Here is a 27739-nt window from a genome sequence, read left to right on the forward strand (position 1 = left end):
AGGTCCAAAATGTCTTAAACAACCATTTTGTCTCTCTTTTTTTTTTTTTTCTCATTTCTTGTTTCTCATGGATGAAAAAGGCCTTCTTGTTTTGTTAAGATTCAATTGAAGTTTTTTATTTTTATCTCTAATCATTTGAAAAGTGAAAAATTAAAACATTTTTTTGTAAAATCAAGTTGAGTTTTTTTTTTACACAATAAAGATTCCACGCTAAGTTAAGTGAATTAGACTACCAATCCCAAAAAAATCTCAAACTAGCCAATGTGGAAGGAAACAAACTAGAAAAAAGATGCATAATAATGAAAAAAAAAACTTAAAGAATGGGGAAAAAAATTAAAAGATGAAAAAAAAGAGAGAAGCAAACAATAAGTTCATGAACAATAAAATACCTACATAAATTATTTTTTAATTAATTATTAGGCTATTGCCCACGCTGCGCAGTAGGGTTATAATATATCATGAGCTTAAAAAAATTATTTTAGCAAGTAATACTTAAGAAGATAGAGGTAAAGTTAGCAAAATAAGAAATTTAGCTTATAAGTTCATGATTACAAAATCGGGATAAAAAACAATGTCAAAGAAAGAGGAGTAAAGTAGATTAGCAATTTGATACACGTTGCGCTTCTGAACCTTGATATTAATAAAATGTCACATTTCTGAACCACGACATTATTAAAATGTTGTGGTTCACGACCGTTTTGAGAAACAGCTGGACATTTGATAAGATAGTTGAATTGGAGCTAAAATGATCTAACTGTTTTAGTTACTATAAGGTTTTAGGTCATTTTTTATTTTAAGCTTGAAAAGGTTTATAAAAACATAATTTTTGTTAATCTAAAAATTTATTTACTTTATGTTTTAGAGAGTTGAAATATTTATAATTTTATCAAAATTTGAATAGATTTTTCTTTATATACGAACTATACACAAAAATTTATCATGTTTAAAAAAAACTTGTAAAACCATAACAACCAAAATTAACAAATTCTAACTAAACTCAGTATATTCTCATATTTCATAATCATAAATAGCTCTAGGAATGCAAAAAAAACATATATATACATGCAAAAAATATAAAAATAATTCAACAATATAATATTCAAATAATCCCAAAATATATAAAATATAACTCATCTATCTATCTATCTATTTAAATTTACATAGTCTATATGATGATTCGGGCTCATGAGTAGCACGACCAAATCTAACTTCTGCTCTTGTTTAAGTGGCTTTGTCCTCTACCACAACAACATCAAAAGTTAGCCTCTCTTCAAAGGCTTATAGTCCAATAAGACAAATATTTAACCATATTGACGCTACGGTGTTAACTTTTTTTTTTTTTTTTTTTCCAGTACTATGAAGGTAAGATGTAGCCTCAAACCTCCCATAGCAAGAAAACAACATAATATTAATGTTAAATTAAAAAATAAATACATAAAACTTAACAATTAGCATATATTAATTATGAAAAGACTTTATTACTTGATGATGAATCTATTGAGCATGTTGCTCGTACTGTATATATCCAGGTGGAGGAACTTGCTCAGGATTCGGAGTAACGATTTATCATGTTATACTTATATATCAAATCATATATTCCTAATCAGTAATCACAAGATGCATCTCTGTAAATATCTTATTTTTCTATGCATCTCACTGTGATATATAAACACCACATCAGCCTAACTAGTCATAATCATTTTTTTACCCCTACGAGTAATGGTATGCAAAGTATCACTCGTACTGATATCGATTGGAATGTGATATTTGTAGTCGAACTGTCGCATTATTAGATCCAGCCAATACAACTTGACCATCTCAAAACATATTAGCAGGGCCATTGTTGTCCATATATCTACCTTGTTGGTGTAGACAGTGGAGTAATGACTAATCTTTTTTCCGAGCAAGGCGTCCAAATGGCTTGCAAATTATAAATTAAATAAATAACAAAAAATAATAATTCGATGTAGTTAATTATTTTATTTAACAAATAGTTCAAAAAATATTTATATAGCATGTTGTCTATCGAGCTCGTTCCGATAAAATGCTAGCACATGCAATGAATTATTTTCAAAAACCCGTCAACACACCACTTAGCATTATAAACATGTCAGTTTAATTTTTTTTTTTTAAAGTTTCAAGAACACAATATAAATATATTTATATAATTGCAAAAATAACTTCACAAATTCATAGTAAAATAATTCAAAAGCAAATTCATAAAAAAATAATTTAATTCCAAGAAAATATTAGATTTGTTAACTTATCAATAATTTAATGAAACATGTAATTTTTCATAATTCAAGCACATTTATACTTTATTGCATGAACATGCATGTGTATTTAACTATATTATTAGCCAATTCTAATAGTATACATAAAATTCTTAATTTAGCAATTTAATATAAATTAAACGCAACAAATAATTAATTCATCATTGATTCAATTTATTTTCATGTTTAACTATATTAAATAAAATAAAATTTAAATATTTAATTAATTAATCATTGATTCAATATATTCTAAATTCTTTAAATTAACCGTAAACTATAAATTTAAACAAAATAATTATTTAATTTTAACCAATTAAAATCAAATATAAATTAAGAGCAAAGTAGGTCCCTGCCTCGGTCACAGCGCGTCTGTCTTAAAAGACACGATCAAACCTTGGACACAGTGCACGAAATCTACGGGTTATGTCGTCAGGGAAATACCAGCAAATCACGTGAAACTTGTTTTGTTTCCCTCTTGTTTAAGGAGGATGGGATTGGGGCATGCAGGCCACTTGTTTTCTTTCTCTCTAATTCGGGGAGCCATGCTTCACGAGAAAACAAAATTAATACTGTCCTTCTCCACCATTATCAGTATATATTCCATCTTCTCTAGCCTCTAGATTCTTTCTCTTATCCTAAAAATGAATTGCTAGTATTTAATTCTCAAGGTAATTAAGCCTTTCTAATTTATAAAACTTAATTAATTAATTGTTTTGTATAGAGAGATTTAGGTCCTTTCTTCTCTTAAGATCAAGCCGGTACACATTAATTAATGCATGGTTAATTAGATGATGTCAATCTTAAGTTAAGGCAAGCAATATTGTCCCATGTTATGCTGTGTGTTGACATGTTAACATGGATCAGATATTTGGCAATAAAATTATGTCAATAAATTCAAATGAAACCTGAATGATTGATTTTTATTTTTTAAAAATTGTTATTAAACTATAAAATCAGGAAAAAACAATAAGATACACACACACACACACACTTTTAAACCCTTAAATTGGGTTATCAAATTGGAGTTACCATATATGAAAAAACAGTGAAATTCAATCCCCGAAAATCTAATATTAAATGATGAATTATTATTACTATTATCATAATCACTATCATTATCATTATTTCCACTATTATTATCATCGTTATTATTAATACCATTAGTATAATTGTTGTTGTTGTTGTTGTTGTTGTCACAACTTATATTACCATTATTTTTATTCTTGTCACTATTATAATAATAATTATTGTTATAACAAACTATTATTACTATTACTATTGATAATAATATTATTAGTATCATTATTATTATTACAATTATTAGCACTATTATTAGCACCACCACCACCGCTATCATCATCATTATTATTACTACTATAATTATTATTATTAGCACTATTATTATCTATTATTATCCATTATCATTACTACTATAATTATTATTATGACTATTATCATTACTATTGCTATCACCATCATTATTATTATTAGTATCATTACCATTACTATTATTATTAACAACATTAATATTATTAATATTGTTGTTGTTACCATTATCGCTAATATCATCATTGTTATTATTGTTGTTGTTGTTGTTGTTATCACTTGTTACTATTATTATTACAACTACTATTATTAGTATTATTACTATTACTATAATAATTATTACTATTATTTCCACTATCATTATCATAAAAAAAACTACTAATATTACTACAATTATTATCACTATTAACAGTATTATTAGTATTATTATTGGTTTCATATTAAAATTATTGCTATTAATACCATTACTACTACTACTACTACTATCACAATTTATTACTATTATTAATATAATTATCACCATTATCACCACTATTACTATCATAATAAATTATTATTACTACAACTATTATTAACAATATTATAACTATTAGTGGTATTATTAGTAATATTGTTAGCAGCAGCAACAACAACATCATTCATCATCACTATTCAAATAACAAAAATCATAAACTTGATTTGAATGATAAAATTACAAACTATAAAAACTTTAGGGCAAAGAAAACAAATAAGAAATAAAAAAGGGACCAAACTAAAATTAATATTATTATTATTGAAAAAAATCATAAATTTGATCTGAAGGATAAAATTAAAAAAATATAAAAACTTTAACAAAAGAGTCAATAATAATAATAAAAAAAGAAAACAAAAGTAGAAGGACTGAATTGAAAAACATTATATATATAAATTAGAATTGAAGGATTAAATTGAAAACAAATAAACTTTAACAAAAAAGAAATGACCAAACTAAAAAATAAAAACTAAAAGAATGGATTATGAAACACCAACAACAAATAGATCAACAAAATAAAAAATCAAATCAAAAGAATGAGGACCAAATATGATAAACAAAAAAAATAAAGGAGGATGCAATTGAAACAAATTTTTTTTTTAAGAAATGAATTAAAACAAAACAAATAGATATAAAAAATTCAGTTACAAAATCAAAAGAAAAGGAACTTGAAGGGTTGATATGGAAATGTAGAGGGTCGAGGAAAGAGAAAAAGAAAGAAAAAATAAAAGAAAAAAATGTTGGCAATTACTTGGAGGTTCGACAAGAACACGCGTCACATAAGAAAAAAGAGGAGATTGAGACGAATCTAGTGATATGGTGAAATCAATTTTTTAACTACCAAGTTCAATGCAAGCGTCAACAACTTTTAATGTTTTTTTTTTCGAAAACACCATCCTATGCTCATAACCCAAGCATAATTACAAAAAAAACCATTGTGCAATTATGAATTAGGCCCTAGGTCAAGCCTTAAAAAAATTGAATCTAAGGGTAATAAAATAATTATACTATAGCTAAAAATATGAAATGCAAAAAAAAAAAAAAAAACCCTAAACCATAATTAATTGTTATTTACTTTTAAAAGTAACAAAGTCATTGCATTGTGTAAAGGATTAAAAAAATACCAAAACACCCCTCAGCAATTCACAAATGAAAAATGAACCAAAGAAGATCATTTTACCCCTAAAAGGCACTTAAATGAGAGTTTTTTGAAGGATAAAATCATCCATTCATTATTATAATCAACAATAATAAAAAATACATGTGCAGTGAATAACCCACATATTTTAGATTTTTTTAAATTATTTTATATAAGAAAAGTATTTGAAGTCCAATTAATCCATTGTAGATGTGTTGGGGATGTAGAGAAGAAAAAAAAAAAATCGGTAATTGCTCCTTGATTAATCATCATCATCATAGATGTCCATTTCTGTATTTTTGTAATTTTTTAATAGTAAAATAGTAATATGGAATGTTTGAGAGAATAATTACTGTTGTTTTTTAAAAATAATTTTTATTTGAAAATATATATAAAAATATTTTTTTTATTTTTTTAAATTACTTTTTACCATCAATAAACTAAAATAATCCAAAATTATAAAAATATTTTTTCGTGAAACATCACTTAAAATACAATTCCAACCAGCTCCATAGTTACCTGTAGTAATGAGTTTAAAGTTAAACAACAAAAGATAGCCACACGTGCATGACATTGAGACATGACAATGGCTATGAGCATGGGCTTCTAGAAGATATAGGTTTTATTAATTAAATGGGATAGCTAATGTGGACCTGCACTCAAGCATGAGCAGGTACAAGTGGGTAGGGCAGCTGATTAATAAAATCTTTGCGAAGTTTGGCGTCCACCACCACCACCACCACCACCGAGCAGCTGAATATCATTCATTCACAAATAACAATTCAACTCTCCTCTCCTCTATATCACCACAGCAGCCTTCATTCATTGCTAGTATTTGCTAACCCAACCCTCAAATAAAGGCCATAGCTCTCTCCCTGTAAATATATATGTGTGTGTGTGTGTCTCTCTGTCAGTTTGTCCCTACATATTTTACTAGTTAAATTACCCTTCATTTTTCAAATCTTTTCTTTCTTTCACGGAACCCCATTGAAAGCATTCCTCTACAACCGTCCTTGTGTCTCTTAAATACAAACCGGACTTGTCTCCACTAATGTCCAGCTAGCTAGCAATCTCTTCTTCTTCTTCTTCTTCTTCTTCTTCAAGTATTTTACTCCTTCATACAGAAGACTTGTTGAGCGTAAGAAATTGTTCACAAGAAGGGGAAAAAAACTTAAAAATGGAAAAAACAAAGACCAGTATTATCAAACTACAAAAAGCAGTGGAAGACGATCAAAAGCAGCTGCAGCAGCTGATTCCAGGCCTGCCAGATGAGATTTCTATGGAGTGCCTGGTGAGAGTCCCTTACCAATTCCATTCCAATATGAAATCAGTTTGCCACACCTGGCAACACTTGATTTCCCATCCTTCCTTTTATCAACAAAGGCTTAAATCTGGCACTTCTGAACATCTTGTTTGCCTTGTCCAACCTCTTCCCCCAATAAATGACTCCACCACCGCCACTACTACTGAATATGATGATAATCCCCTTGATAGCAACAGCGGCAACAACAATAAAACAACCAAAAACGAAGACAAGCAAGAGCAGCAGCAGCCCATTCATAGCCCACCTCAGTATGCACTGAGCATTTATAATGCCACGCATAACATCTGGCAGAGGACAAGTCCTACAGAGGGATCGGGAATTCCTATGTTCTGCCAATGTTTAGCCCTTCCATCCTCTGGAAAACTTCTCCTCTTAGGGGGTTGGGATCCCACTACTCTGGAACCAGTCCCTCATGTATTCATTATGGATTTCATTGGAACTACCGGAGCTACCTGCAACTGGAGACGCGGAGCTTCAATGTCAGTTCCACGCTCTTTCTTCGCCTGTGCTGTCATTGGATCCTCCAAAGTGTGCGTGGCAGGAGGCCATGATAGTCTGAAGAATGCATTGCGATCTGCAGAAATCTACGACGTTGAGACAGATCAATGGAAAATGTTGCCTGATATGATTGAAGAGAGGGATGAGTGTCAGGGACTGACTTGGGAGGGGGATTCCAAGTTCTGGGTTGTGAGTGGATACGGCACAGAAAGCCAAGGGCAGTTCAGGTCTGATGCTGAGTTTTATGATCTCTATAGTGGGTGTTGGTCTAAGGTTGATGGGGTTTGGCCTTTCTCGAGTGCTAGCCCTAGAGGAACCACAACTGCAGTTTGTGTCAACCGGGACAAACACCAAAGCTTGTGGTTCTTGGGAGGTGACCGACAGCAACAGCAGCAAAGTAGAGAAGTAGTCAAGGTCAGTGACACCATTAGACTGGAAATAGTCGATTCAATTCCACTTCCAAATTGCATTACCGGAACAACCCCGTGTGTGACTACTTTCGATTATGTTGGCCAAGAAGGGGGGAATCATAAGAACAAGCATCGGTTGTTTGTAATGAGCGGCGGTGGTGGCAGGGGATCATCGACACTAGCTTGTGGCGAATGTGACGGGGAAGGGGCATTCATCTCCGATGGATATAGCAATGATGGCACCATCAAGTGGAACCACATCCACACTCCTGTGGAATTTTCTGGTTTTCCATACTCAGCTTCTTCTCTCATAATCTGAGAATAGACGGCAAACCACATCTCTTTTCCATAAGCACTGTGGAGCCAGTTTACTGGACATCACCTTTGAACGGAGCCAATAGTAGTGAACTAAGAGTACTATATGTGCTGAACATTTCCTTTTCTTTGTTAAGCCAAAAATATATGATACGAGTTCAGTACGCGAGCATGCATGCGATGACAGATGTTAGAGCAGGAATGCTGCTGGTTACTTTCATGTTACTATCATTACTAGTGTGGTTTACTCCCAAATGCTAATCCATTCTTCAAGATCAAACACCACCATTGTCGAACAACACACCACCCGTGAATGGAGGGAGGGTCTTGGGTAAATTCTCCATCTTCTGGTCCAAACCAACAAGAAGCCAAGGAAATGTTTCATCAGCAGAACGAGATCTAATTCAATCATTAACCTTACAACATTTGCAATTTTGTTAAATGTTTTTTACACCGTAAAAAAAGATTGAAAAGAATCATAAATATTCAGTGCACTTTCCACAAATGTTGAATCCAGCATCTAAAAAGGAGTCGTGAACTCCTAATTGCACTGCAATAGGAGGTGCCGAAGAAAAGGATATACAATCCCAGTACAATCCAAAGGATGTTACTAGTTTCCAATCCCTCGAGTCATTTCCATTTAAAGGAGTTGCCAGTCATCCTCGTTTAAGCAGCCCTCCTCTGCATCATTCATAGTCATTACACCATGGGGATCATCATCTCGGACCTCACTACTATCATGCTTTGATGATTTATAGGAATTAGCCACTGTAAACAACGGAGCACCATTTGATTCGTCTGCCAGCTTGGATGCCAGTGAACAGAAATCATCAAAATCATCTGTCCACCAAAGCAAAAAAAAAAACAAAGGCTAGTTATCAGGTTGCATTTGAAAAGCTAAAATGACAGAATTGTAAACCAATATAATCTAACCAGCAACCTTTGTCTCCACAATAAAATCCAATTGCCAAGGATGGATCAATCAATTCCAGAGGAATGTGCCGCACAACACTGCATGAATTATCAAAAACAGTTAGCAAAGTCAAATAAATATGCTGACATAGATAGTTAAACAAGAAAATGAGTCCATGGATAAGCTCACTCGCAGTGGTAAGATGAAGTATTGGCCTCTACATCATCTCTGCTAAAATTGACCACCTGAAGAACCCAAGCACCAACAAGAATATCTTCAAAATATTAACTTGAGCACAATCAATTCAATTGAAGGGAAGTAAGCACCAATATCCCTATTCAGCCTGATACAATTAGAATGAAATAAAAAAAGAATAGGGCACAACGATGTCAAGAAACACCAGTTTAGGATGGAAAGAAATGCTTGTCTCAATAATCTTAGCAAACCACTTTTGAAGGTTAAGAAAACTCTAAATGACAGATATTGCAGGATTGGAAGAGGAAAATTTTGTGGCTTATGCAAAAGCCAACTGGAAAAAGAGAGCATAATATGACACTGTGTAAGCCAGGAATACGAGAGAGGAGAGAAGGAGAGGGAGGGGAAAAGGGGCAGAGGAGTAGAGGGGGAGATAAAGAGAAAGATGAACAGATATAAGAAGAAAAATGGAAAACTCAATTACCAATAACCATTCCAGCTTTTATATAGGCACCTAAACCTAATGAAACCCTAATATAAAATATAACATATCATAAAGTCCTAATTCCAAAAAAAAAAAAATCTCTACTGAATATCTTAATAACCAAAAATAACTAGATTCACCAAATAGCATAGAATAACATCTTCCAACTTTCCTACAATAAATATCACACAGATCCTCCATCAGACTAGTATGTTAGCTCAGCATTGTAAAGCAGTGAAGTTATCTACATTACAATCCTATATGCTGCAGAAATCAACTGAATTGCTAAAAAAAAGAAAATGCGGATAAATGCAACAAATTCAGTGTAAAAATTAAATCAAAACTGGTTTGACTTGAATGCTGCAATGAACTTCAATGGACCACACATACTAAGATCTTTAAGAGCCACTAGCCAGATGCATTGATCACTAATTAGCTCCTACTATTCATCAAAAGGGCTAAAGTTAGATTTGTTAGAGTCATGCTCCTTTCCCTAAGGCTTAGCCTCATCCTCCAAACAGACTAATTAAGTTGATAGACTAATATTAATGTGACATGAGAAAATATTTTTCGTCTTGATTTTATGTAAATGGGTTCTGTAAATCACAGAAAATATGCAGATGATGATTGAAGATTAAGAGGCGTCAGCTCCTTAGACCAAGTAACATTATCACCATGGAGAGACTAGTGTTTAAGTCTACAAAGTTTCTGAAGTGCTTTATCATGCAAGTATGAAATGCATTTGGCCCACAGTCTAGGACCCTGCTATATACTTATGGTCTCATGTTAACCACAAACTGGTGCACCAGACTTTTGGCACTTTTCTAACTTCAACTACCTTTCAGATTCATATCAACCCTGTCCTTTCCATTTAGGATCAAATGCATGCTCCTCCGTTGTTTTGCTTCTCTCTCTTGGTTTAGGTACCCTATATTAGTTCGTTTAAATGCTTGTTCTGAATTGAAGTCATGATTCCTGGTTTATTTGTCATTTTTGGAAGGATTACACCAGCAAGCAGTCAAAATCCATCGCAATGAAAGGGAAGCAATTGTTTTAGGTAGTAATGTTTCATTTTGAAACTAAAGGAAGCATCTCTATAATTTCATTAAACAGATTGGAAATTCAAGTGAGGTATATGGATTCAATTTCTGGTATATCATCACTATGCAATGAAGTAAGAAATAGAAAATTATTGCCATAAAATTATGGAATGACATAGTAATGAGTAGATTAGTCTTCTACAATATGTGATGATAGATAGGTCAGAAAGAATTATGATTTACCAGCTGAACTTCATGTGGATCAAGATAAAAAGCATTCTCATCTTGCACACCAACAATGTAAGTTGAAGCACCAGGTTTCCCACCCAAAATTCCAAGGCTTTGGGGAAAGGTGAATGTTGCCTGCAGGGATGGAATATACCTGAAGCAGTTTAAATTCCAACTGGTTAACAAATATGACAGTACACTTAATACAAGTCTAAAATTAGGTTAGATTAGAGAATCAGGGCAGTGAAATAATAAGTAATTCGGTTCTTTATTTTTAATGTTGAATCATATGATGCATTTTCCCATTCCCTGCATGAATGTTGTGAAAACTCGTGCAAAACTGCCTTACACAAGAAAAAAACAGGATCATCCTATTGAACCTTTCCACTATAGAAAATGACAACATCCAGCCTATCAGGTCTAATAGAATCAGTATGTTTTCATGGAAATTTAGCATGGCTCAGGTAATGAACATTTGCGTCACACAGGTCATGATTCATGAATACAATGGATGTTCCTTAGTTTAATCACTATGAAAGCAGCAAATTAAACCAAACCAAAGAAACAGGGCAATAGAGCAAGATGAAGCTCTGCATATCAAATATAATTTGCGTCAAAACAAAGCAAATCAAATTCCCAGCTCAAGCAATGATGACTTCAAAATGAAAGATAGATGTAGAACATGATCACAGACCTTGGATTTATTTTGTCAAGCCCAAGAACCAGAGGAACCAGTAGAAGAATAGGCGTCCAATCTTCTCGACCTTTAGAAAACTCTGAACAATGTCTAGCAGCATCTTCAATGCTGAGAACTGGAGCTCCCCCTCGCTCCCCATCTTCACAACCAGAAACAACATAAACAGCCATTGGAAGTGTCTGGTATTCAAGATTGGTTTCCTCTCTCTTAGAGCGGGCTAGAGATTCCCAAGAGCGGCACATGGCATAAGGGCCTACCCATGATCCAGCTGCAAGTCCATAAGCCTTTCCAGCTTGAAGAAGATTGTGAATAGAGAAAGCCGATGCCTCCGAATCACCAAAAAGATGTAAGATCTCAACATAATCTCGATCCAATGGCTGCATAATTAAACGTGAAGGATGAAACATGATCCATTATAGTGTAAGAAGATCAGATTCATCTTTGATTCATAGTTGAATGATGGGAATTTTTTTTCTTAAGAATTCAAATTTCATAGGTTCACCTTGTCCAATGGTTTTCTCCAAGATCTCCCTAATCGATGAAAAAGCAATGCCTGTAGAGTTAGAAATGAGAATTCACCATTAACCGGAAGGCAAACATCATAACAAAATATATAATGACCCAGGGCTGGAAAGTTAACTGAAATAATTGAACTATCATAGAAGAAAGTATTGATGTGAGAAATGCAGCAGCAATATACCTGAGCAACAAGCATCTGACTACTCCGGAGCATACAACCCCAGTTTACATCACTTGTAAGTTTTGAATCTTCAATCATATCAAAACCTACAAATGAGCAATTTAAGATGGTTCCCCATAATTATAATTACCATGCCTGCTAAAGCTGTACTTAAAGATAGGCTGAAATGGATAAATAGTCATAACACAAACCTTTTCTATACGTGATTAGAATTCGTGATGAAAAATCACGATGAAATGCAGCTAAAGCATTGGTAGCATCTGCATTCCCAGAAGAGTCATCTTGTGAAATCTTGTAGCACGCTCCTAGAAGCCATATGTCACTAGTCGTGTTAGATATCCCTGTCTTGCTTGTCCCTAATACACGCTCTTGGATTCTCCTCATTGTGCCACTTGTCACTATTTTCTTCACAGATGACGTCCAACCATTTCTGTGTCTAATATGAGGTGCTTCGTTGTGACTAGTTGAAGATGAGTCGCGATATATATCAAAGACCGAGAAAGCAGATGCGAAGAAGCTTGACCACAAAGAAGGCTTGGAAAACTTAGTGTCGGTGGACCCTGGCTCTGAAGAATCAGATATAAAAGAACTCTTTGGGGTGTCAGTTGTAGTAGTTTTAGATGGAGAAACAGCCCCCCTATCACGAAAAACCTTCATTACCTAGTCATGGAGCAGCAGAAACGTCTCATAGATGCAACCAGAGTGTTGTCGAGAATCCAAAGAGAAACAGACACTGTGTAGCTGAACCATACAAACATGCACATAGCAAAGTTAAGCACATCCAAATGTGTTAAGTAAATAAATAGATAAATCGGAGAGGATTGTTATCACATCATACAATTGAAGAGAAGGTAGATGCAATCAACAGCCATATGATGTGCAAACTTTTGAACAACTCGATCAATGACACAATTTTGGCTGTGTTTGGAAATGCATTTGAAAAGCCTTTTGAAAGTGCGTTTGGGCAGAAAAAGTATCAAATTGATGCCTTTTTCAGTGCTTTCGGATAATTTTGATATGAAATGTCAAAACCAAAAAAAAGCACCCGAAAATCGTAAACTCTTGAGTCTAATCTAAACCTCGTAGATAGGAAAGGCTAAAAGGAAAAGGGCAATTATATGAAAAGAAATGAGCATCTCCTCAGTTTGAGATTTCATGCAATGCATTGGTTGCCAAATTATCTGATTGATTGTTGTTTATAATTCAGTTTTTTTTTATTAGTAAAACTACGATTGATTGATTGAAAAACAAAGCAAGCTAACTCCATCATCCAAATAATACCGACTCTGACTGAGTTGGCAAACACAATCAATCTTATGATAGAGTATTCAAGAAAAAAATGCAACAAAAACACAAACTCAAGAGTAATTCTTCATATATAAGATAAAGATAAATCTAAACCCAGAACAAATCAAGAAAAAAGAAAAGCAAACGGTAATAATTCATTATTTTCCAAATTAATTAATTAATTAATCAATCAATCGATTATGAGTATCTATCAACAAATATATATATACAGAGAGAGCGAGAGAGAGAGAGAGTTGAATACCTGAGAGATTATATTTGAGGAAATTTTTAATTTCGGGAGAGGGTGGTCTCCTTGCTTGGCTTGGTTTACGTTTCAGAGGTGGTTCCTTCTACTGCTACGCTACTGCTGCTTGTTTTTGTATTATTATTATTATTATTTTTAGTTTTGAGGAATTCCTTCCTTTTCCTTCTTTTTATCAACTGACGGCCTTTCTGTAAATAATGTAAAATTCAAGGGCGAAACAACACCCTCCCTCCCTCCCTCCTTTGTTTCCATTCCATCTGGCTGGCTGGAAGGAATTATACATTACAATAATACCTTTTCTCAATTTTCTTTTATCTTTTTAATAAAAGAAAAGAAATGATGATGATAGATGGAGGAGGTCATTTATCAATTTGTTTTCGTGTTTCAATTTCCTCCGCGTAACTAGCTCCGTTATACGGCGTCGTTTCCAAATTTCGGTGAGTTTGGGCCGGTGCTTCTCCTCGTTTGTTTCCCAATCCTGTGTTTGTATGGGCCTCAACAGCATCCAGCCCATGCCCATGCCCATGGTCCATGGGATACGCTTTCTCACATCACAGGAAAACCTAACCTTCAATTGCTATAATACAGGAGGATGCACACTATACTACTATACACAACAAGACGTAAAGAAAAATAGTAAATACTAGATAATTTGTTGTAGTAGTAATAATAATAATTACAATATCATATACTTTCCGTTTGCAGTTGAAAGTGTTGTCATTGTGCGAACTATGGAATCATAAGTCAGGTAATATTATTATTATTATTTGGTCACAGTGAGAAACAAGTAACTTCCCTCCCTAACTCCCTCTCCAATCTCTCTCCCTCTCATGTAGAAGAAGAGCAAGAGGAAGGAGAACAGCAACAAGAACAAGATCTGCTCTCTTGACTTCTCCCGGTAAGCCACACGCACCCTCTCATATTCCTCCCCTTCTTCTCTTTATCCATAAAATAGCCGTTGATATTAATCTTCTCTTGTTGGCTTGCCAAGACAAGATGAGATTTTTATATTTACAGTGTTCCTTTTGGGTTTTCCCTTTTTTTATTAAACATTCGCTCTGTTTTTTTTTTTTTTGGTAATTGATTTATCAATAACTGGATCAATGAATTAACTGTTTTAACTGCCTTCCATTGCCTTGTTGTAATGATATTTTTTTTTTTGTGAGTGATAAGGATTTCACTTGGTTTGATTTCTAGGTTTTATTTTTCCAACTACGACTCATTTGAGCTTGCCTTCAACACTCTGAAACCTTACACCCTATTATTATTTCATTTAAAAAAAAGACATTTTATCTCTAGATTCTGACTCATTCTTATACTTTTGGATGCTCTATGTATGTAGGTATAGCGTTCTTTATATTCTGTATTCTGAACAGTTATGCTACTTGAAGCCATGCCTGCTGCGAAGAAGGTTAATTTTTTCTTCATTCTATTTTCTTGTCTCTTTTCTCTTGGCTTCAAAATTTGAGTTGGTTTTACTTTTTTATCTTTTAGAAAAAAGAAGAACTTCTATAATTAATCAGTGAAAAACTACACACTTGACTTGGTAAAATGTGCACACAAGGCTGGGAGACCAAACATGGGATTCATATAGCCGACTCACTCAAGCCTTCCACCCTTTTAACAAACTGTTCTTCCATGGTTTTAGTTTTAGCAGCCCCAATACTGTTTGTTGTACCACTGCGGCGATTTTTTCTTCTGTAATTCCTTTTCCGCTCCCATCCTTTTCTCTTGTTTTTTATTCTTGAGATTCACTACCATGCAATTTAGGATGTTTCAGACCTTTTTTTTTTTGCCCTTTAGCTATCTCTAATGATCAATAATACATAATGTGTATTCAATTAAATGGTCTAGAGAGAGTTATAGAATTCCTTTTTCTCAACTTGTTGGAACTTTCTTATAGCTGACGGTGCTCTTTTAGCTGATCTTTTTTCTCGTGTATGATTTTAGAGACGTGCTACATTGGATTCATCTTATTATGATTTAGTCATTGATTTTTTTCTTATTGCCATATCTTTTGTTTATTAGGACCTTGATCAACGAATCACCCTTGCATTCAACAAGTTGTTGAAGGACATAGGAAATCAGGTTGAGTTTGAGCTTCCAGATTCATTTAATAAATCAAAGTCTACAGCCTACACCCTTATAAAGCGCAGTATCCACTCAAAATATGTGAAATTTTTAAAGCCATTTTATGGAGGTTTTAGTTTTAGCATTCATTTTTCAGCTTAGAAATGCTGTTATGATGTCTTGTTTTTCCTTCCATTATTAAATGTTCCTTTTCATTTCGCATGTCCACATGCTTTTAAAGTACTGGGTTCTCTCTTTCTATCTGTATCCTCGTGTATGAGTATATATGCATGTATGAACCTACCACGTTTGCTTTTCTTGATCAACACTTTCAAGATATATATCTCACTAAGAAGATTAAAAGGCGCCTTGAAGACGATGGCATATTCTGCTCCTGCAGTGCATCACCGGGTTCCTCTCGTGTGTGTGATAGAGATTGCCATTGCGGGTAAGAGCAGCCTTCAATATCTTGGTTACTCCGAGCTGTATATGATAAATTTTCATTCTATAAACAGCTTGTAATCATGTTTCATCAAGTAGTATGTTAGTTTGATCTAATTTTACTGGATTCAAATTTATTTTCAGTCTGTACATGTTTATTTCCAAGCCTTATTGGATAGTACATGATTGAAATTTGGACATGCCACTTTTAGGCCAGATTGCCTATGTAACTTGTTCATAATTCATTGTCTGTCTTCTAGCACATCATCCCTATTTATGATAAATTTCTGGGGTCCACCACTTACACCTCTGGTAGCCAATCCCTCATGAATTGCTGCTCGGAACATTGACATGCAGGGAGATCTAGTGCGCCAAAGGGGGCGTAGGGCTCCCCATCCCAAAGGTGAAAAAACATACTAATTCTAACAGTCAAAGATGATATAATGTATTTATTTCTGCATAACGATCCCCTCAAACTAAGAATTTATCCTTTGGCTCCCCTCCAGTAATTAAAAATTGGGTCTTGCCCCATGCACATTGATGAGTCAGAGCCCTTGGGCATTGATTAGTGCCTGACATGAACCCAAGCTTTAGCTAATGCAGCAATACATTATATTCATCTTGATATCTTTGCTGAGTGCATATTCACGGTTTAGTTCTGTTACTAATGAAGAGGTCAAAATAGGTTCATAGTTAAGTTTGATGATTGTTTATTGTCAAAGCAGGATGATATGATTGGTTGAAATAGTTTTATACTTGAGTTTGATTTTCTAGGAAACATGTGTTTGATCCTGCCTAAATCTAGAGTTGATACAAGAGTGGTTGTCATGCAGTTCAATATAAATGAATTATTACCATGACAAGGTCATTGAATTTGACAGAAGATGTCAGGAGTTCATAGTGAGTAACTATCACAAGAAACATTCCCATGATCATGGTCGCTGTCATCCTATTTATAGTGAGCTGACTGGTTCAGACTTAAGAGGATGTCATGCAGCCTTTATGTAATTGCTACCATTGGTTGTTTTTAATTCTCTGGGAGTTTCTTTAATAGCAGTTATTATTTAATAATTTAATCGTGCCTCTTCTTTTTATCCATTCATTGTCTTCATTGGAGGTGTGTGGTTATGAAGGTTTCTTGTGGATTTATATGTGTTTGATGTTAGTATTATTAATGTTAAGTTTCTCATTTATATGGGAGCTTCTTTAATAGTTTAAAAACTCTTTAATTACTTTTATCTCCAAGGATGCTGCTGTCTAGCTGCTCTTCAGGCTGCAAATGTGGGAGTTCATGCAGCAATAAACCATTCCAGCAACGGCAGGTGAAGAAGATGAAATTAGTGCAGGTAGATGTGCATGGCTTCTCCTGGTCTATCTTAATTAGTATGTAGAGTAGGACTTTATTAATGAAGGGTGAAAGGCAGTAAGAATGATGTTCTGCATGAGGGAAAAAAGAGCCATAAGGATCCCACTGGTATAAGTATATGACTTGTCCCCTTCTCTGTTCCTCTTTATCTTGGATATTGTTATTTAGCCTGAGGGTTGTGGACCTGGAAAATAATTCATCTCATCTTTCTAAGTATCTTTATCCACAGGAATTATTTGGATGTTGTTCAAATGTCATAGTGCCCTGATTTCTGTTCGCATATCATTTCCTTTGTGCAAGTATCTGTTTTTACCTATACGTGCACTCAAAATATGAAGTTAAATAAGGTATTGTTTGTAGACGGAGAAATGTGGATCTGGGATTGTGGCAGATGAAGATATTAAACAAGGAGAGTTTGTAATAGAGTATGTTGGAGAAGGTGATGTCCCTCTGTCACTGCTTGCTATTCAATTGAAATTGCATATTTAAAGAGTTGATGTTTAATCACTTTGGCAACCTATTAATTAATACATGATCCTAATCTCAATGCAGTTATTGATGATAAGACATGTGAGGAAAGGCTTTGGAAAATGAAACACTGCGGGGAAACAAACTTTTACTTGTGTGAAATCAATCGCGATATGGTTATTGATGCCACATACAAGGGAAACAAGTCAAGATATATAAACCACAGTTGTTCTCCCAACACTGAGATGCAGAAATGGTGCTCCACTGACCCTTATTCCTCACTGTAATCATATTAGTGTTTAAACATTGCCGATTTACTGTTTTAGACTATCTTAATCGATTTACCTTTTTTCTTAAAAGGATAATTGATGGTGAGACTAGAATTGGCATATTTGCAACCCGTGACATAAGAAAGGGCGAGCATCTGACATATGATTATCAGTATGAGTGCTTGCATCCACTCTTATTTCATTCTTTAATTATGGTTGAGTCTTCTAATGCTTACACAGTGAGCAGTCTTAGAAAAACTTGTTTATTTTTTGCTCAATTCTTCAAAATCTATACTCAGTCCAGTCTAATAAATTTAGCAGGTTTGTTCAATTTGGCGCAGATCAAGATTGCCATTGTGGTTCCTCAGGTTGCAGGAAAAAGCTAGGGGTTAAACCGAGCAAGCCTAAGATTTCTTCAGATGCTGCATTAAAACTAGTAGCATGCCAGGTGGCAGTATCCTCTCCCAAACTGAAAGCAATGATGTCTGGAAAAGATGTATGTATGTGTAGCTGTTTTATGTATGCTTTTGCACATATGATTCCATTCAGCTTCTACCCTTTTCTTTCCTTTCCTTTGCATTTTTTTTCCCTGTGTATGATATGCATATATTTCTGCTAAAAGACTGATACTGGTATTGTTATTTGTGAAGGTTTATCAGAATGGAGATTTGCACATGGGTAAGGAAGTTCCGTTCAGCATGTTACCTTGTTTTGTTAATTTCTGAAATATGGTTATCTGAACATTATTCCTTTTTGTTCATTTTAATTTCATCTCAGGGAGTTCGCAACGTGCTTTAAGTAGTCTACCAACATACTCCTGTAATTGCATTGGCGAAGTGGTTAGACTATCTTGCCACACTGATAAGACGTATGTTTAGGATGCTACTAATTATCATTCAGGCTTTCATCCATTTTGCTAAGTAATAACTTGAAAGTGTTTGATTGATGATGAGAGAAAAAAGATTTGGAATTAAGTGACTACTTCCCACAGGGGAGCTATATTTTGGCTTGTGATTTCTACGTTCTCCCTGGTGAATGTGTATTGGTAATAGCCAGAAGAATGCCATGGAATTTGTGTTTAGAAATTATAAAATAAAGGTGTCACTTAAAAGCGTGTCATCAATGGTCCCATGGCAGTTCAGGATCAACAAATGTCAAATTATCTTCTTCTTATTTAACCCCAGTTAGTTATTGTAGTACCTTTGGTGTTTAAGAAGGTTGGTTTGGTGCAAACCTTAATTTTATCTAACTGTTGAATCTAACAGCTTCTGAATTTGGCTGAATTTGTATCTCCTACTGGTTTCTTGTCTCTCTCTTTTTTTTTCCCTTGTGGTTCATGAATTCCCTTTCAAAGGTTTCGATTAAAAACTGGATTTTGATATTTTGCATATGTGGCGGTTCTATTAATTAAGTGTTTCCATGTATTGATTGTTCCAGATATTTTGGGATTATTAAACGGTATGATAAGTATTCAAGAAAACACTCGGTAAGAAGAGCTGTTTCTCTGATTACTGTTATGTGAATAAGTGTCGTGATCATATCTGATTTCATTTATTTAATTTTTGGCAGATCATGTTTGAAGATGGCACTGTTAAGTTTCTAGACATGTCAAAAGAAGATTGGGACTTTGTAACTTCGTGATTTAATTCCAGGGTAAGTAATCATGGTTTTTGTCGAATCAAAGGATTACAGACGATGAACTGCTATGTCATGATGCGTTTTTATCCTTTTGTTGCATCTCAGGTAATAATCGTGGACAAATGTAGTGCGCTTGACTTAACCTGACAAATTTGCATAAATGTGTTGTATCAAGGGTTTGGGCCGGTTCTGTTCTCCAATAAAACAAGATTTGATTGCACAGGTTTACACTTAGCAGAATGTTGTATCAAATGCATTTTTTGGCTATTTTTCTTTGATAAAGAAGGAACTCTGTAGTATTATTATCTGGTAAAAACATATGCTCGTTATTTGTAATTCGCCTTGCTTGTGTTGTGAGTTGCCACTAGAATCAGACGGACTGAATTCAGCCGAGAAACAAAAATAAAAACGCTGCGGTGTGCACTATTTTTTTAGTAAATCATTTAGGTGCTGCAAACGCCCTCGTAAAAAGATAAAAAAAGGTTTTATTTTAATTAAATGATAAAAAAAGTAATCATTTTTTATTTTTTAAAAGTGGAAAAAAAAGATGTTTAATTTTCAACAAATTAAACATGGAATAACAAAATTGAGTAAAAGAAAGTACAAAAAAATCATTCTAATCAACTCAAACTAACATGATATAAATGTAATTTGAATAATAAAAGGTAAGCCAATTAGAATTAATTTATTAAATCTATATTTTAGGTCTAGGTTGGGATAGCCTGATTAAAAAAAAAAAAATGTTGAAAGATGAAATCTAAAAAAAAAAAAAGTAAGCAAAAAAAAAAAATATCAACCTATAATTTAAATGTTGAAGAATGGAATCGAGAAAAAAAATTAATTACATAAAATATCCAAATAAAAAAAAATAAAAAAAAGAGATGAAAATCAAAATAAAAAATAAATTAGATGGCAATTGCAAATTATTAACTACAGGATTAAATCAAAAAGAAAAATAACTTTAATAAAAAAAATAGAAAACATCAAAAGAATAAGGAGCAAATTGAAAAAATAATATATGAAAAAAAAATAATAAATATCAAATTGAGAATGAAGAATGAAATTGAAAACAAATATTTTTTTTTAAAAAAAAGATCAAGAAAAAAAATTAAAAATCAAAAGAATAAAGGCTAAAGTTGAAATATTAAAAAAAGAACTAACCTATAATTTTTGAGGGAAGAAAGAGAAAAAAAATAAAAAAAAGTCACATGTTTGATCATTTAAGCCACGAACCCTTATCAATTTAATATATTATCATCTCATTTTTTTTTTTTTTAAAGAAACCATCTTGAACTTTTTTAAAGCATTTGATTTAATTAGAATTATCTTTCATTATATGTTTCAGTTTGGTTTTTCTATAAAATTAATTTATTTTGATTTTTTTATAAGGTTATCACATCTTATAACTTGGGTTATGGATTTAATAAATTAATCCAAATGATCTAATATATTACTGTCGCAATATTTTTTTTAAATAACATCTTTATTTAAAAAATAAAAATCAAAACCACATTATTTTAGATGTCCATGTTGCTTTCTGGATATTAGTACCTGAGCTTCTTCTTCTTTTTTTTCATCTTTGTTTTTTTTATTCTTTGGTTTTTTTTATCTTGTTTTAAAATTAAATATGGTTTGGCCCGCAATGTAGTGAGGGCAAATAACATAGTTATAAGAAAATCTAAAAACCATTAGTATTTTATTATAATAATTCACAATAAAATATACAGTTTGCACTTACAAAACAAAGCCATAAATATCCATCGATCATTGTCAAAATTAAAGGTTACAATTAGGTAATTTCACCTATATCACAGAGTAAAATGATTATTCTATCTATGGATTCAAAGAATTTTAAAGTCAGCATGCAAGGGAGTTTTTGTATTTTGTATTTTTTAAATACAATAAAATAACTTAAACATCCTTAAAAATAAAATTCTCTTTAACTTACATCCAAGGGAATTTTTGTATTTTCATTCAATTTTTTTTTTGTTATTATCAGACTAGTAGAGGTAAAATTTTATAATTTTAGAAATATAAATATTATTAAAAAATGATTAACACGTGTGTTGCAATTGTCAGTATATGAGTAGGGGTGACAATCTTCACGAGGCACGTATGACGTCACCCGATGGCCAAACAAAAGCCTTAAGGTTGATGCTTGAATCGTCTTGGCGACTCCTTCATTTCTGTGTGGTACATGTTGTGAATAGAGCTTTGGTTTGATGTTGATGACTTTTTTTTTTTTTCTCTCTCTCTCTTCCTCGATTCTTATGCTCAAGAGTGTAAATTCTTGAAGCAGCCTTTCCATTTACTTTTCCTTCATATTTGATGCATGTTCTTTTGATTACTATTTATTTAATTTGAGGTTGTTTATAAAATTGATTTTTAAAAAAAAAAAAATTTGTATGTAATATTTAGTCTCCAATCTTTTAATTGCTATTTGTTTTGTTTGAATTAATTTTTATGATTTCATCCTCTAATTGTTTTTTTCTTATCAAACTTGATTTTCATTCTTTTTATTTCTTAATTTTTTTTTACTTTAGGGAATTTTTTTAAATTGATATATATATTTTTTAGTTTCATCCTTCAACATTAAATTTGTTGGAATTTAACTTCATGATTGAGCCTAGGTCTAGAATTCCATGGGTTATGGGTTTGGAAGATTAACTTGGGTTTATAAATTTTTTCCGGGTTTTTTTTTCTTTTTTTTTAAACTCATATTTTTTTGAGTTTTATTCTTCAATATTTATTTAATTGAAGATTAGGCTCCATTAACTTTTTTTTTTTTTTTTATGATTTCTCACTTATTTTGAAGATGATTGTTATTATCTCAAGTCTTTTTATTTATTCATCTTTCTTTAAACTTAGATTTTTTAAAATATATTTTATTTTTTAATTTAATTTAATTAATTGATTAAATGTAAGCACAAGATGCTCCCTTCATGATGTTGTTTTTTTTTATAAAAAATTATTGGGTGGACATCATTTTATCAACATGGATAATCATTTGATTAAATAAAAAATTTATTCAAAGAAATAAAGTAATTAAATATAACAGAGTGCATGCTTTTTTATCGATAATTTCTTTATGGAAAAAACACATTGAAAAAACCTACATAAATATTTATTTTCTCTTATTGAAAAATAAAATTATTGAACGCGGGTCAAATAGCCTAAACTTGCAAACCTAGGCTTGATTATTTAGGCTCTGTTTGTTTTATAAAAATCACTTTCCAAACTTTTCTATATTTGTTTACTATTAAAAAAGTTGGTTAGCATAAAATACTTTCTAGTTAAAAAAAAGTTTGGCTAGGTTTTTCAGGAAATATTTTCATTTTATTTTTGGAGTAAAACACTTTATAGAAGTTGTGAAAAACACAAAAATATCTTTATAAGCCACAAGAATTAAAAAAAATAAAAAATTTTAAAAAATAAATAATGATAAGAGGGATTGTTTTGAAAGTTTAAAAATGGGATTTGGACTACGTTAATTCAAATAATGGTATTAAATATTAAAGGAAGTTTAAGAAAAAAAACCAAAATGACAATTTAAAGGAATTGTGGGATGCAATTGTAATTAACCAAAAATTTTACTCTCCTTTAGACCTTTTAAGGGTCAGCTGGACAACCATAAAAGAGAAGGAGAGGAAAGTTTGAATTCCATTTAATTTTCTCGTGCTAAATGCCTAAGGAAGAGTGAAACTAAGTGATAGAATGGGTTTTAGAGAAGAGTTAAACAAAAAAAAAACACAACTGTTAAGTAAGTTTTGAAGAGAGAGAGAGAGAGAGAGAGAGAGATTAATTAAAAGGGAAAGTGAAGAAAGGAGAGGAGGAAGAAGGAGACTTGGTGAAAACTTGAGCTAGTTAGCGTTCAAAACTTATATTACGACTCGATAAGATGTTTAGAGCTTGTATATGTCAATTAAATGAAACTTTGTTTGATTTTTATTAAGATTTTAGCAAATTGATTTAGGTTTCTTAATTTGAAATTGAGAAAAAAAAGATAAATTTCTTTGAAATTGTTTCTCTAGGAACATTATAGGTTATGTAATGAATGAATTTATGATGAAGAAATTGAGAGGGGGAAGGGGGCTAAAGAAGTCTTAAATGGTCAGCCATGAGTAGAGAAGGTGAATAATGATGTATTCTTGATAGTTTGCATAGATTGTATTTTTATTGTGTTATTAATAATGTGAGAAATTATTTTAGATGATTGATGTTGTTTTATATAATGTTGATGGATTTTTAATGAATTAAGAATTTAGTTCAATTGGAGAAATTGTTGGCTAGAAGGTACAAATCGATTCTATTAAGTATATGGCATGCTTTGTATGGTTAAGTTTGTTAATGAAAGATTTTGATGGTTTAATGGTGTAAAGGAAAGAAAAGAATTGAAAGGGATTCCATGGTAGTTTGGTCAAGGAACACAAAAGAAGGGAAATGATTGATTTGAATGGTTTGAGAAATCGTGTTAAATGCAAGAATAAGGAAAAAAGTTTACTAAATAAGAAATTATGGAAGTTAGTAAATTCATGTTTTTCTTCTTTTAGGGCCAACCAATAATGGTGAAGAGAGGGTTGAGTTAGTCATGTTTTAAATTGGTAAGGAAATTATAGCAAGATATGATACGACAAAATTACAATGTAAATGAATGCGGGTAAGAAGATAAAAGCTTAATAGAATGATTATATGTGATTTCACGACCTCCATGAAAAAAGTTTAATAAAGAACCTAATAATAAAGTTACATGACTAATATGGTTAATTTCGTTGGAAATTGACTTGGAACATTGAGAATGAAAAAAAATTAGATATAATCATAAATAATAATAATATTTTTTTTGAGTTACTAATGGTAGTGTTGATCAATAGGAGAATTGATTTGCAGGGAGTACCTTGGTAGCTAGGGCCATTTACTTAAGCTGGAGGAGGAACTTCAAACACAATGGTTAGGTTCCTAACACCTAAAAAATTAAAGTTATGTTGTTGTTAATATTGTTGGATTTTTTTTCCATATTATTATGAAAAGCAACTAAAGGAATGAATAATGGAAGGAAGGGAAATATATGAATGAAAAACTTGATTAGCTACTTCTAATTAGATGCTAATGATGTTAAGGGACTTTTGATCGACATTAAGGAAATATGAATTAAACTATTTAAAAGAGCTTGATTAGCTATTCTCGGTTTGAATATCTAATAATATCAATGGTTATAATGATATCGATATTTACATTGACCTTGATTAACTACTTCTAATTGGAGGTTAATAATATTAAGAGATTTCTTGATATCGGTGTTTTTAGATGATAAATCAAGATAATTGTAAAGTGATTGATTAGTTATTCTGAACCAGAATAATTGATGATATTAATGAGTCATATTGTTTGTTGACTTTGATTAATCAATTCCAAGGAAGACCAATAATGCTAGTAGGTTTATTAGTATTAGGTTAAACTTAAGAATTGAGAGAAAGAAAATGAACCTAATTTATTAGTTTTGGGAATTTAAGGAAGCTAGTAATATCAGGGTTTTTTTTAATATATTTTGATGAAATACAACGATTTAAATTATGCAAAAAAAATAAATATATTTTTAGTATAAATTATTTTCTTCTTATTAATTTATTTTTTACCAAAACATATAATTTTTATTTAACAGTATGGTTTATATTGAATAAGAACTACAAGAAATTAAAAATAAATATTCAAAAAAACTATCTTAAGGAAGAAGAAATGTATCTTTTAATAAAAATTCCTTTATCTTAAGCTCGTGTTCCTTCTCTTTGACAAAAACATGTTTTTTTTTATTAAAAGTTTTTTTAAAATGTAAAAAATACAAGAATAATAAATTTGAAAGAATTTATATAAAAAATGCAGAATAAAAAAAATAACATAATAGGTATTTCATTAGTATTGAATATTCATGAATAAAATTTTAAAAAATTATACATATTAAATTCGTAAATAATTATTTAGAAAGTATTAGCATAATAACTTTTTAGAAATAAAAAAATATTAATAATTAACTATTAATAGGAAAGCCACGAGTAGTACTATTTTGACCCTAGAGTATTAAGGTTGATTTGAAAGTTAGGAAAAAAGGTATAAAATAAGGCAATCATTGACCAATGTTTTCAATATTTAGTTGTAATTAAAGGAATAGTTATCACAATATAGTTTTAATGTATTTATTATTGATTATGGTTGCTTTATTTATTGTAATGCTGTGTTGCCCACATCTTATTCTACGTAGATTAGAAGTAACATGTATCATTTTGGGATCATTTGTAATGTTAATTATGTAATAACTACATTAAACCTTTATTTATTTTTGATGCACAAATATAAACGAATTCTAGTGTTATAGAAAAACAAGAATTTGTCGAAATTTCAGTATATTATAAAACAAGAATTTCCCGCGTTTTGATAAGCATAATTGTGGTTTTATAGAAAAACACATACACTCCACCCCATTTGTTTGCTGAAATGTATTTTTATTTCGTGAAACTTATTTAGCATGATTGTTTTATAAAACAGTGTGTATTCAACCTCTCTCACCAGGAATCTCCAGCAAGAGTACTGACACCCGTTTCTTATTAAGGTTTGTTTTTCTTGGATCTCAATCACTTTTAAAACATAATTTGTCTTTTTGTTTAGATCTCTTCTGTTTTTATTCACATATGCTAGCATGTTTTTCTATTTGGTGGGTTTAATCTGTTTTGTTTTCCAGTTGCCTAATATGGGAACAAACTTGTGATCTTGGAGATGGTTTTTCTTGGTTTTGATTGAAGAGGGTTTTGATTGAAGAGGTCAGCTTCAGTGATTAAGAGTTTTGTTGTTGTTTTTTAAAATTGTTTTTTTGAAAAAATTATTTATTATTTATTTTTTTACTTTAATTTTTTTTAATATTTACTAATATCAAAAATAAATTTTAAGAATTAAAAAAAATATTATTTTTAGCTCTAATAGTTAATGGACAGTGTTGAATTGGGATTTTAGTCCATGGGTGTATAAAGATGAGCATAGTGCTGATGCGTTTCTTTTTATCTTTACATGTTCGGTGTGAATTATAAATAATCTCAGTGTTGAATCTATTGGGCATCATTTTCGACAGTACTTTGTCTAATTTAAATTTGTTGTTTAATGAAATAGCCCAGGCAAATCTAAAAGTCTATAACACCAAGGCTGGCAATGAACTGGGCATCATAAATTATAGCGGTTTCGTTATAATAATTTTTGCTACCATGATAGTCAGCTTATCAGAGACTTGATCTTCTTCTTCTGAAAGAGAAACATTGCCGGGAGACCACTTGGGTTGCAGTGCAAAGCCTGCTGCAGTTATCTCCCTAAAATGCGGAGGATGCAATTTAATTAGGTAAACTCTATAAATAAATAAAAATGGAAAATATTCTTAGGAACTCATGGAATCAACATAACCTCTCATGACGTCCTTGTTTTATTTCCCATGGCCGGATCGATCTTGACACGAAAAGGAAAATCCCAGGATAGGGAACGGTCTTTTATTTTTTGAAACCAAGATCGAATAAACTTACTAATATAATTCGAAATGTGGTGAAGGAGTGCATGCAATTCCTCAAAGAGTCGTGGTTAGGGTTTAGGGTTAAAAGGAATTTAGGGTTTAGGGTTTAGGGTTTAACGGTTTTGGGTTTAGGGGGGTTTGGGGGTTTTTAGGGTTTAGGGTTTTAAAGGGTTTAGGTTTAGGGTTTTAGGGTTTAGGGTTTAGGGTTTAGGGTTTAGGGTTTAGGGTTTTAGGGTTTTGGGTTTAGGGTTTAGGGTTTTAGGGTTTAGGGTTTAGGGGTTTAGGGTTTAGGGTTTAGGGTTTAGGGTTTAGGGTTTAGGGTTTAGGGTTTAGGGTTTAGGGT

The 27739-nt window shown here is 32.0% G+C and overlaps 3 protein-coding genes across 9 annotated transcripts; 2 read left to right on the plus strand and 1 right to left on the minus strand.

Moving 5' to 3' along the window:
- Positions 1-5975: 5975 nt before the first annotated feature.
- On the plus strand, positions 5976-8024 carry LOC118029104 (F-box/kelch-repeat protein SKIP20). The gene has a single exon (XM_035032912.2). It carries the CDS (start codon positions 6426-6428, stop codon positions 7797-7799), a length of 1374 nt encoding a protein of 457 aa, XP_034888803.1. The 5' UTR covers positions 5976-6425; the 3' UTR covers positions 7800-8024.
- A 148-nt stretch (positions 8025-8172) lies between these two features.
- Positions 8173-13853, minus strand: LOC118029103 (cysteine protease ATG4). Of its 3 annotated transcripts, XM_035032911.2 has the most exons (10): positions 13602-13850; positions 12713-12793; positions 12244-12618; positions 12053-12138; positions 11855-11905; positions 11350-11729; positions 10671-10809; positions 8898-8953; positions 8736-8806; positions 8173-8635 (listed from the first exon to the last, which is right to left on the minus strand). In XM_035032911.2, exons 3-10 carry the CDS (start codon positions 12434-12436, stop codon positions 8436-8438), a joined length of 1176 nt encoding a protein of 391 aa, XP_034888802.1. In that variant the 5' UTR covers positions 12437-12618; positions 12713-12793; positions 13602-13850; the 3' UTR covers positions 8173-8435. The 3 variants fall into 3 exon arrangements, with proteins under 3 accessions (XP_034888802.1, XP_034888801.1, XP_073266555.1); XM_035032910.2 differs by having other exon boundaries at positions 12244-12793; XM_073410454.1 differs by having other exon boundaries at positions 8496-8635; positions 8902-8953; positions 12244-12793; positions 13602-13853.
- Positions 13854-14224: 371 nt separating this feature from the next.
- LOC118029098 (histone-lysine N-methyltransferase ASHH3) lies at positions 14225-20192 on the plus strand. Of its 5 annotated transcripts, XM_035032903.2 has the most exons (15): positions 14225-14352; positions 14441-14502; positions 14947-15015; positions 15633-15759; positions 16011-16122; positions 17362-17461; positions 17842-17920; positions 18034-18205; positions 18310-18390; positions 18537-18714; positions 18869-18896; positions 18996-19086; positions 19656-19704; positions 19788-19871; positions 19962-20192. In XM_035032903.2, exons 3-14 carry the CDS (start codon positions 14983-14985, stop codon positions 19857-19859), a joined length of 1122 nt encoding a protein of 373 aa, XP_034888794.1. In that variant the 5' UTR covers positions 14225-14352; positions 14441-14502; positions 14947-14982; the 3' UTR covers positions 19860-19871; positions 19962-20192. The 5 variants fall into 5 exon arrangements, 2 of the variants coding, with proteins under 2 accessions (XP_034888794.1, XP_034888796.1); XR_012170269.1 differs by lacking the exon at positions 14225-14352 and having other exon boundaries at positions 14361-14502; positions 18996-19057; XM_035032905.2 differs by lacking the exon at positions 14225-14352 and having other exon boundaries at positions 14361-14502; positions 18540-18714.
- The last annotated feature ends 7547 nt before the right edge of the window (positions 20193-27739 follow it).

Source organism: Populus alba, chromosome 7 (assembly GCF_005239225.2).
Source record: "Populus alba chromosome 7, ASM523922v2, whole genome shotgun sequence".
Lineage (NCBI taxonomy): Eukaryota > Viridiplantae > Streptophyta > Magnoliopsida > Malpighiales > Salicaceae > Populus > Populus alba.